The sequence below is a fragment of the Phalaenopsis equestris genome, unplaced genomic scaffold, assembly GCF_001263595.1.
Source record: "Phalaenopsis equestris unplaced genomic scaffold, ASM126359v1 Scaffold000552, whole genome shotgun sequence".
Classification (NCBI taxonomy): Eukaryota; Viridiplantae; Streptophyta; class Magnoliopsida; order Asparagales; family Orchidaceae; genus Phalaenopsis; species Phalaenopsis equestris.
In genome coordinates, this window is record NW_018164992.1 from 2,520,739 (window position 1) to 2,532,356 (window position 11,618).

The following is an 11,618-nucleotide window of genomic DNA, read 5'->3' on the forward strand; positions in this document are numbered from 1 at the left end:
CCATGTCCAATCGTGAAAACCTAAACTTTGAAATCTTGAAAGCAAAACCACCTGATCTTAATCGAGAGTTATCTTAAGTGATTTCGATCATTTAAGATATAATTAACTATAGGGGCTTGCCTCTATAGGGAACCAGAAACCCAGATAAAATAAACCCTATCTAATTTTTATGTTAGATAGGGGAACTTGTTGGCCTTTTTATAAAAATATTTCGCAGACCAAACGGATGTCACAAATTGTTTAGTCTAGATGATTGAATCTCTATTACAAAGTAATATATTTATTCTTCGGGATAAGTGTATTGCTTGTAGTATTGTGTTAAATCATCTAAGCTATTTAAAATGTGAGACTCGTTTGGACTCACTTATTTTAAAAATTAAAAACGTTATTTCTTTAAAAAAAAAGTTATATTTATATTTAAATTATTTTCAAAATCACAAAATCATCACCGTTTCCAAACTACGAAAGTTAAGTTGAACAATATTGAACAAAAGTTAAGTTGAACAATAAAACGGCCGACAATGGGATTCTTGGAATTGATGCATATGGCATTTGCAATGGTAATTTCTGCAGAGAATTGAATTCTGGAAGGTTTCAATTTGTTGTTCTTAAAACTATATAGGGAATATATCCTTTGCTTTCTCATCTTTGTAATAAACATGATCTTTGTGGCATATATGCTCTATTTGAGCAGGAGCAGCCGAGATTTTACTAGATTGGTTGTTAGTATTTATTAAGTATTGTTGTCTATACTTTTTAAGATGTTTCTTAATTGAGGTTATTCTCTGTTTTATTTTATTATTATACCCTATATACTTGCTTATATATGGATATCAGTACTGTAGAGAAAGATATCTTAACCCAATGATCATTGCGAAGGGTTTTGATGATCGGGCATCTTCAACTCAATTTTTATAAATAAATAATGACGTTATAGAGGATTTAAAATTGAAAATTGCACCAATGAGCTCTTAAACATGTCTGTTGTGGAAAGTAGATACTATGAAGATCACAAAAGCTAAATATTCATAAAAATGTGCAATTCTGTTTGAGATCCACGGAAGGTTAGTGTTTTGTTCTCTATTGGTGTTCTTTAAAGACAAATATTGCATTCGTTTCATTATGCAGGATTTCATAAGATTGTTTTTAAAAAAGTTCTAGGTGAGCCTTGCTAGGGAATTTCTCCCCTGCTTACCTCGGGTTGAACATGGGCTTCATGTGGGTATACATGGTAGCCTGATTCTTCAGGTTTAGGTACTTGTAATGCTGTTGTTGATGGATTGGGTTCATGCACTGTTTATGCATTGTTTATTCATTGTTTTCTTCAATCATCTGGAAGAGATGTTGGGCTTTATTTGCTTCAATCATATGAAAGGCAGATTTTTTAAGTTATGTTTTTATTAGTAGTTATAAAGTACAGCTTGATTACTAAACAAAATTCAGTTTGTGGTTTAGCTAAACAGAGATGTTGGAGTTTATTTGCTTGTTGGGTTGCATTCGATATTCTGCATTTGTAATTGTTACAGTTTGAGTACCAGATGAATCTGTTTTCGGTTCCTATTTTTTTGTGAGAGGATGGAAGAATTTTAGTGCTAAGTATGGAGCTTGTTTACTTGAGAGCATGTTGTAGTAAACTTCAATTAAGGTTCATAGCTATGTAATCTTACATATTTGCTTAATAAAACTTTCGTGAATTGTCTTCTGTAGATGTAGGTCATTGGTCGAACTACATAAATCTCTTGTTTACTTTTTTTTTTATTTGTAAATTGTAACGTTGTGGAAATGATGTTGGTTGTCAGTGTTTATTTATAATTTGTTCTTTCTTGAAATTGCAAAGGATTATTTTATAAGTTGTGGAATTGATCTTGATTAAGTTTGGTTATTTTTTAACACATTTAGAAAGTACTTATTTTCCTTTATTCATTATAGTTTGAACATGTCTAAGGCGAATGAAAGGGGTTCGTCCGCAATTTGGGATAAATAAGTAACAAATATTTTTTGTAATCTATGTATTAAAGAAATTAAATTAGTGAACAGGCCAACCACGTATTTTAATAAAGAAGGTTGGCAAAATATCGCTAAGAGGTTCAAAGTATTGACTGAAAGAGATTACGATAGGCTTAAATTCAAAAACAAATGGGACCAATTGAAGAAGGAATGGAAAATATGGAAGGAGCTGAAACGTGGATCTACTGGGTTGGGTCGGGATCCCGTTAAGCGAACAATCGATGTTCCAGATGAATGGTGGGCTGAAAGATTGGAGATAATAAATACAAACTTATTTTGTTAATTCCATTATTTTTTGGTTAATTTCTAAACCCCTCTAATTTCATTCAATGTTGTAGGTCATGCCAACAGCCAAAAAATATAAGCAGTACGGAATTAATCCAGAGTTCGAGGAAAAACTGGACATAATGTTTAAGAGGTAATCGCGACTGAAAAGCATGCATTCAACCCAAATGAGTTGGGATTTACAGAAATACCAGATGACTTGTCACCTTAACATGTTATAACTGATGAAGAAGGGTCTAGTATTAACCAAAAGAAGATAGAAGAGTCCACTTTCATGTCCAAAAGGCTCAGGCTTCGCAGGAGAAAGAAAGAGAAGGATAGTTTCGTGAAAAATTCATTTGATCGACTAATTGCTGCTTTTTCAACTCCGCCTCCCCCAGACAACACCATCTGGGACTGCGTTGTCATTTTAGATACAATTCCAGAAATAGCTGCTGATATGCGCTTTCAGGAAAAATATGTTAAAAAACTTGAGGATGTAATTCATTGTAGTATGGATATGTATTTTATGATTTTACTAAGAATTTCGTAGATTTCATTTGGAATGTAGTTCGTTGTAGTATGAATTTGCATATTGTTTTAAATTATTTGTTTTGTTTTGTTTAAGTTTTATTTAGTTTTTGTTTTCTTTTATTATTTGTTTATGCTAAATTTTATGATCTGACAACTTAGCTTTTCTTTATTTTTTTTATCTCAGTAGCAGCATGAGTTCCAGGATTTCAGGAACCTCCCGAGTTGCGTTATGTTACTGCAGACTATCGGCTCCTTTACTCACCTCACACCAGCCTCATAGCAGTGGGAGACAATTCTACGGTTATCAGAGGGGTGTTTCAGCAATATGCGGTTTCTTCTGTTGGACCGACATTCCGACATACTCTCATGCCGACAGTGATCGCGGTACGATGGTTTCTCAAGAGGACGGTGCCGCTCAGGATAGACGACGACAGAGTTTTAAGTTGAATGTTTTAATTATTTTACTTATAATTGTAATTGTATTTCTTCTTATTTTATTTATTTTGATACTCATGAAGTGGGGAGCAATGTATTTTAATTTCTGTAACTGAACTGTAATAGTTTGAGACATCTGTTTTATCTATTATTTTTCATACAGTTCTGTTGTTCTGTTGCAAACAACTTAACTAAACAGAGTCAAAATGATCATTTATCTAACAACAGCTCCCAGTAAGCTGTTCTGAATAAGTTGTCTCAAACAGCAAATCAATTTATTCTGATAATCTGCAGATTATCAGAATAAATTGTTTATCAGCAGATTATAAATAATCAACGACTGCCCCAAACAGATCCTAAAGATGTAAGTGTTGTGAAAGTAAATATTAAAGTTTAGGTGTTCTAACGTAAATACATAAGAATTGTGTGAAATGTATGTAAATGCCCCTATCATTATAATAGCTCGAGAAGCAAACCAAACAAGAGGCCCAACATACCAGACGATGCTTCAGAACATGACCAAGCAGGAGTTGCTATGATAGGATCCCTTCTCCGTTTCTGTCCGATATTCATATCCGCTGCTGGTTTTGAGTTGGAAATTCTCGTCCCATCTATATCCATGCCTTCTATTGTTTTAGTTATACAGTTTGTTGGCATCAATACATGCGCGTCCACTGTTGGTTCTGAGACTGAGTTTATTGCCACATCTAGAGAACTAGATGCAGCTTTTGAAACAATAATATCGCCTTCATTCCTTTGATTAGAGGTATAATCTTGCTTTTGGTTATTAAAAGATGGCTTATAATCCTTAATAGAACTGCTGTTTTCGTTGTGCTTCTTAAGGATGCTCGTCAGCTGTTCCTGCAAATCAGTTAAACTAAACAATATCAAACGAGTATTGCACGAAAGCACCTCAATTAGCATTGCATATCTGAAAAATAATCGAGTTGACAAACTTACAGTTCATACCGCAGAAAAGCATCATTTCTCCTTGATTGAAACACGCCGTCGTCTTTCAGTGTGTCAGCTGAAGCTTTGCCTGAAACAAAAGCAAAAAAGGAAGATTTACATTCGTACCACTTAATTCTTATGTACTTACATATCAAACAGTTATACTTCAATGTTTACATAAATATCATCTTACCCATGCATCAGAAAGTGTATTTCACTCGTTAAAAGTTAGAATGGTGGCATTGTTGATGTAGTATGAAAGATTTGGGTGGTATAAATGTAAAAATTAAAGTTTAGGGTAGAAATATGTAAATACATAGGAATTGGATGGTAGGTAGGCAAATGTCCCAAACATAAATTAATGGAAAAAATAAAGGGAAATCTGGATCTCCACAATTTGCCTTTAAGCATGGTGGCAATTTTCTTTATTCTCAAGTAAAACAGGCCTTGGACTTCACATGACAAAGCGAAAGAATAAGAAAACTGAAGTGAATGGTTGGAAGAAAATGGCATTCAAGATTTGAACAGATCACTTCATAGACATGACTAGTATGAAGAGAATAAATACTCGTCTTCTCTGGCCTATAACCTAATTACCTAAGCACTAAAGGAAGAAACAAGCCAAAAAAGAATGAACGTGGTGCTTTTCATAAAATTGGGAAACTCTTATGAATTTACATAGATCACACCTAGACTTTCATATTTACATACATATCACTTAGGTGCCTTAAACCTATGCATGAAAAGGCGTGTTTCACTTTTAAAAAGGGCAATAGCGCTATTTTTCATGTGATATCAAAGATTTGAATGTTATGTGTGTAAATATAAAAGTTCAGGTGTAAAATATGTAAATACAAAAAAAAATTGTGTTCAGTATGTAAATGCAATAAAATATAAAGTTTCTAGCTTCTAGATTGAAAGAAGCAAAAGAATGCAGCAAACCTTATGCTGCGAATGAGGTAAAAGTAGGATACTATCTCTAGATAAACATTCAGTATATCCCAAAAGAATCTTAGGCAAAATGCATGATAATCAAGCATGCTACAGAGGATAGATATTCAAAGATGGGTCATTATATCAAGTTTTGATTTAAAAAAAAGCATCTAAACTCCCAATAAGCTAAGAGGTTGTAGGTTTTGAGAATTAGGCGGAATAGTTTTATTGATATGAAAGTGAGTATAAATACAGCTTACATGAATCCTAAAATAGAATATTAACACATATATCTCCATGAAGTATATTCGAAGATAAATGGAAAAACAACAAATAGAAAATATAAAAAATAGGAAATAACACGAAAGGAAATAAATCAATACTAATAATTTCTAACACCCCCCTCAATTTGAAACATAGAAGTCAATCATGTTTAAATTGAATTTGAATCATCAAACAATGAACGAGGAAGATATTTTGTTAGGTAGAATTTAAATTTTTCATCCCCAAGAGGCATTTAGGGATACTTCTAGTTGACTGTAGTTTTCGCAGTTCCTGTAAATAGATGAAAAGTTGTTGGAGCAAATGTTGTAAGTAGAAACTAGAAACCCTACAAGTAACAGGATATGGCCTGCAAGACAAAGGAAAAGCTCCAGAGAATGGCCTGTTGTGGAAAAAAAACTCAGGAGGGCCTGTTGTGGGAAAAAACTTTAGAAGAGGACCTATTGCGGAAAAAAGCTCCGGAGGGCCTGCTACTGTAAAAAGCTCCAGAGGAGAACCTGTTGCAAGAAAAAGCTCTGGAGAAGAGTCTGTTATGGGAAAAAGATCCAAAGGAGGGTCTACTGCCGTAAAAAAGCTCTGGATGAGAGTCTACTGCGGGAAAAAGCTCTGGAGAAGGACTTGCTAACTCCGAAGGACCTGATGTTGGAAAAAGAAAAACACTACGACGATAAAGGAGAACAAACGGAAACGTCATCAATACCATTTTCATGAGAAAAAAAGGAAAATAAAAATTAAATCATCTTCCCCAAAAGACAATCTACGACAATGAGAGCCCGATGAGTCAGAAAAGAATTGATTAGAACCAAGCAGCTTATTCCACCTGACTTTTAATAGAGTCTGGCCAGCCAGGAATGGTCTGAGTTGAAGCCAACAGAACTGTTGTGGATTATGAGGCCTTAGCGAAACCTTTAACAATGGAAGATTTGGTCAAACAATTATTTATCGATTTCCCTTGGAGTTTGTGGTGTTCAAGTCCTCTGATATGCGGAGGGATTGGCATAGATGTTGAACCTCCGTTGGAATCAAAAACAATATCGAATGGAAGCTCAGAGGTGGAGAAATCAGCAATAGCTCCAACGGAGCCAAATTAGAGGTTTGGACACCAAGGCATGGAAGGAGTTCATCCCTGGGTCTGGCAAGGAAGGACACAAATTTGGCAAGCAAGTTGAATATCCTTCAACAAAATAATAACCCTCTTCGCATGAATGGCACAAAGATTTATGTTTGCAAAGAGAACGACAAAGTAAGTCTTAACAGCCTCCTAAAGCGCAGCAATGGTGGAACTCTGGAATTGAAGATCGGTCTTGAAATCCTGTGCAATTACGGGGACCAGGCACAAGGGAAGTTTAAGCATGAGGAGCTACATGCTCTTATGGAACATCCTGATCTCCCTCGGTGCAACTGTTTCGAAACAAAAATTATGGGGTTTCTTCATGCAGTTGGTCGCAAGAACCGACTTCTTAGCTGCCTTGGTTGCCAGCTGCTTCCTTGGGGCATTACCACTGGTGGACTTCCAAGAGGTTTGCTTTCGCTTCGCCATCAAGGTGGTTTGAGCTTAGGATCGAGAGGCCATGTTCTCACAGGAGACAAAAAAAATGGTATGCTACTTGTGAAGTGCAGAGAAGGAATTCTCACTGGAGTATGTCGGCAGGAAGAAATTCTTACGGGAGGCAGAACCTGCAAGAGGAAGATCTCTTGAAGAATGAAGAAAATCCTAGCGACAGTTGGCTGCAAAGAAAGATTGCAGTGCAGAGAAGCTTGAGAACTTCGGTACGAGGAGAGTGCAGTAGAAAAATTCGATCACAAAAAGGAGTTCCAACAGCTAGAGGACTACACGGAGGGGAGATACGATGGCATAAGGATCTGTAGGAAGGGGAGTTACGGCTGCTAGTTCCTGCAAGAAAGAGTTACGGCAACTAGGACCTACTGGGAGAGGAGTTCCAACAGCTAGTGGACTGCAAGGTAAGGAATTTCAATGACTAGGGGGTGTAGAGAAAGTAGTTTCGACGACTAGAGCCTACGGTGAGAGAGTTTTGGTGGCTAGTTTCAGCAAGAAGATAGGTGGTTGTAGAGGAGAGGCCTGTAGCAAAGGAATTTTCGTTGCATGAGAGGCGGAGAAAAAAGTCCTGCATGGAGTTTTCTCTTATCTCAGGAATCTCCCACTCAAATCTTCCTAGCGGCACAAGAGCTCCTGCGGGAAAATCCCACAGAAGGGTTGAACAGAGGAGGCACGGGAAGGGTCTGCAATAGGAGAAAGATTGATGGTTAAAGGAAATAGGAAGTTTCTGGCAGCAGGAGCTCTTCTCCTCCGCCGAAGATTTTAGAATTTGTTCCAAGGCTTCGAAAACATATAGATTTTGAATAAATACAAAAAGAGGATATAAATACAGCTTAAATGAATCCGAAAATGGAAAATAAATAACACTTATATCTCCAAAATTACAATTAATCAATTCCTAATAACTACTCGGAGAGAAAAGGAAATACATAAAATAGGAAAGAATATGAAAGAAAATAAATCAATACTAATAATTTCTAACATATGCACATAAGTTAAAACAACAAAAATTAAAAAGTTATAAAAATAAAAAATACTTTATGTTCTAATATAACATACCAAGTAACCAATAATAATGTAATATATAAAGCAAAAGACTAACTAGTTTTTTTTTTTTTATAATAACTATTCAAAATTAGAAAAGTAATTTAACTTGCAATTAATTTATTATAATGAAGTCAAGTAAATAAGATAAATTGAGACATATTGATAAAGTTGTGTCGAGACACATTAATTAATCATCCAGCAAATTATAGATGTCAAGCAAAATACATGAGCACGCGAAGCAAATAAACGTTACAGTATAGAAGAAGAAAAAAAGGAACTTGCCCGTCATGATTAAAGCAAAAGAAGCACAAAAAATTAAAGTTATAGAAAAAATTATGGTTAATATACTGTGGAGTTAGATGTATCATATAACCTAAACAACAATTGGATTTGTATGTAAAATAGAAAGAGAATGATATTTACAAGAAGAAGAACATATTTATTGAATTCTATTACCAGGACATATGTATTAATAAAATACTCAAATGCACTCACCTTTTAAAATAAGTTGACAAGAAGAGCATGAGTATGAAACTTCCATAAACATGTGACTTACATAAATCTAACCCCAAATGTGATGTGTTTACATAGATTTAGGTTTTAAAAAAGAAATTAATTTCAAGCATGAACAGAATTCTTGTCATGAACAAAAAATTTTTCCTATGTTTCTCCAACATTATTTACATTATAATAAACATTATATATTTTTTACAAATTAAAAGTCAAGAATCAAATTATTACATCGTTTGTTCCATGCCAAACTTAGGTTATTAAGTTTTCATCCAAATACAAGTTTTCTTACCATGATTTGGGTCCATAACGATGCAAAATGTTAAGTAGGAATTAATAAAGTTGAAAGGACAAATTTAACTTATAAACGAATAGCAAACACTAGAAAATCAAAATGTTTAGTGCAGACTTAACTTGTAATTGAATAGCAATACAATTTATAAATGCATGGCATGTACCAAGGAACAAACAACATTGCAAACGAACAATATCCCAAAGACACCACTTTCTCGATTTCAAAATAAAAAGAAATATTTACATACATACCATGATATTCTTTTGTAGTTACATATCTAACAACTAAACTTCCACTTTTAAATACACATGCCACCATTCCTATGCATAAAAAGTGTATTGGCACTTTTTTTTAAGTTAAAATGGTGGTATTTTCCATGTCAAATGAAAGATTTGGGTGGTATATAATGTTAAAAGTAAAATTTGTTTGTTATCTATGTAAATACAAAAGAATTGTGGGGTATTTATGTAAATGCTCCAAAAATTAAATATAAAAGTAGTTTGCAAAAAAGAAGTTAAATCCTACTACTCCGCAAAAGCACTTACATAAGGAATTATCATCTCGAAATTTAACACCACCATTTGCTGACTTTACTGAAGCCCTTGCAGCAGATAGCAGCATGCCCTATCGCAAAAATAATTTGTTACTACTTTATTCAAAACTATAGGTCAACATCAAATAGTACTTTGCTCAGAACAAAAGCTTAAAAAAACCACAAATATACGAATAAGAAGAAAGATTTACATGAATACCTCTCAATTCCTATGTATATACATATCGGACCCCTAAACTTCAATTTTCGCATGCATACCACCCTACCCATGCAAGAAAAGCTGTATTTCTGTATTTCACTTTTAAAAAGTTAAAATGGTGGTCTCTTTATGTGGTATGAAAGATTTAGGTGGTATAGATGTAACGAGTTTAGGTGTTGGATATGTAAATAGATAGGAATTGGGTGGTTTGTATGTAAATGCCCCTATGAAGAATTGTAGAAACACAAGCAGAAGTTTAGAAACCTTAGAAACTAACGTCTAGCTTGAGAAATAGCATCGAAATGATACAAAATAGAGCGATAAATGTCCGTACACTTCATATGCATTATAAGTCCAGCGCGGCCATAAAATTCAGCCAGAACATGCAGAATTTTATACTCTTGAAAATGGTATACTTTAGCAGATCTTTAGAATTCCATTTACATTTTCATTCCCTCCCTCCACAAACATTTCAAGCTAAAGCAGTTAAATCAAACTATTAAAAGCAAGGAAAAAACTCAGCCTACATCAACAAGTATCTAAGCTACCCAAAAAGAAAAGGAAAGTTCAAACCAATATCAGTCAAAACCTTTGGCAACTTCCCCTTCTTCTTCAACAACTTGAGGTGAAGTTTCTGTATGTAGTGCATCAAATGATACTTAGAATGCCTGGCAAGCAACTTATCCCTAAACTCTGTGTTCAAAGACAACCATTCCGTAATCTCCTTCGAATTAACAATCATATCTTTGTCCATCGACTCCAGCCACGAGTACACCGGCCGCCACTGGTCCGTCCTCTGGAACCTATAAGGGAACTCCGCTCGGCCCATCCGCGCCGCCTGCAAGTATCGTAAGACCCATTACAGACCCTTGGGTCGGAACTTAGCATGTAAAGCAAGTGGCCATAAGCGAACCTGAGAATGAACCGGGAGGGCGAAGCTGAGAGAGAGGATCCGCTGGTAAAGATCACTGCGAGGGAGAGATCGAATATCATTTGGTATGGAGGAGTAGTTGGAATCGATCCAGACGTCCATCTCGCTAGCCGAAGGGTCGCGGCGGTCTGGAAGAGAGGAAAGCCATACTCGAGCAGCTTCCTCCCATTGCTGCCGCATCGCCTTGAGGTTATTGTTGCTGGATGTGAGATTAGGGTTTGTTGGAAATGCAGGGGAGGTTCCATCGGCGGGTATGCTTCGGAGAGGAAATGGGTGCGACATCACGGGAGGATGGAGGAAGGGTCCAGAAATAATTAGACGGGGGAGGAGGTTGATCGGAGTCCCGACGGCTGGATGGGACTGCAAATATCGGTTATGGTGCATGATTTTGATAATTGGGATTTATGCAGCACTTAAGATTTCAGGAAATTTTATTTTTTATTTATGGGCATTCACGTAATTATATGTACAAATGAGCGGCATAAGTGCATATTTCTATTTCAAAGCTCACTCGTTCGCTCTCTCACCACTCCGAAGATCTTTTTTGAGAGGTGACAAGTAATATCAGAATAGATTATTGTCTGTTAGTGGTGTTGGCTCTCCATCCAGTGAAACCAATGGTGAAGGAGAATGTCACAGACAAAAAAGTCTCACATCAACTAGATGTAGTACCGAAAAGTAGTATTTAAGTCTTGGGCTGAAGAACTCTTTTAGGAGATGGCATGTTGTTGCAAGTAAAATGAAGGATTTAAAAGCCGTAAAAATCTCTTTAAATTTTGATTGCTCATAGTCAACTCGAATTCAAAATAACTCACAAATAAAAAAAAAAATTTCATATTCGGTTCAATTTTATTCAAATTTTGAATTAATATTTCAAATAATTTATTTTTTAAATAATTTTCCCCAAAACGAATTACATTACTGATTTGCACCCCCGCTTCACTTCTTCGTCTTCTTCGATTTTTTATTTTGTTTATATTTATATTGCTTTTGGTTCTTACCATCTGATTTCGACCAAATGTGTGACTAAAGTTTATCTGAAATTAGATGTGCATTTACGTACATAAAAACAATTTCTTATGCATATATATATATATATATATATATATATATATATAT

The 11,618-nt window shown here is 35.1% G+C and overlaps 1 protein-coding gene and 1 pseudogene across 1 annotated transcript in view; both read right to left on the reverse strand.

Annotated features, from left to right (window-relative positions):
* Positions 1-10,899, reverse strand: part of LOC110029125 — a 58,537-nt gene extending 47,638 nt beyond the window's left edge. Inside the window, exons 1-5 of the mRNA XM_020731249.1 lie at positions 10,482-10,899; positions 10,158-10,406; positions 9,362-9,440; positions 4,201-4,279; positions 3,738-4,117 (exon numbers count right to left, since the gene is read on the reverse strand). Of these exons, the coding sequence (XP_020586908.1) occupies positions 3,738-4,117; positions 4,201-4,279; positions 9,362-9,440; positions 10,158-10,406; positions 10,482-10,883 (1,189 nt within the window). The 5' untranslated portion in view covers positions 10,884-10,899. The remainder of the gene's footprint in view (positions 1-3,737; positions 4,118-4,200; positions 4,280-9,361; positions 9,441-10,157; positions 10,407-10,481) is intronic.
* Positions 6,527-6,946, reverse strand: LOC110029203 (annotated as a pseudogene).
* Positions 10,900-11,618: the final 719 nt, after the last annotated feature.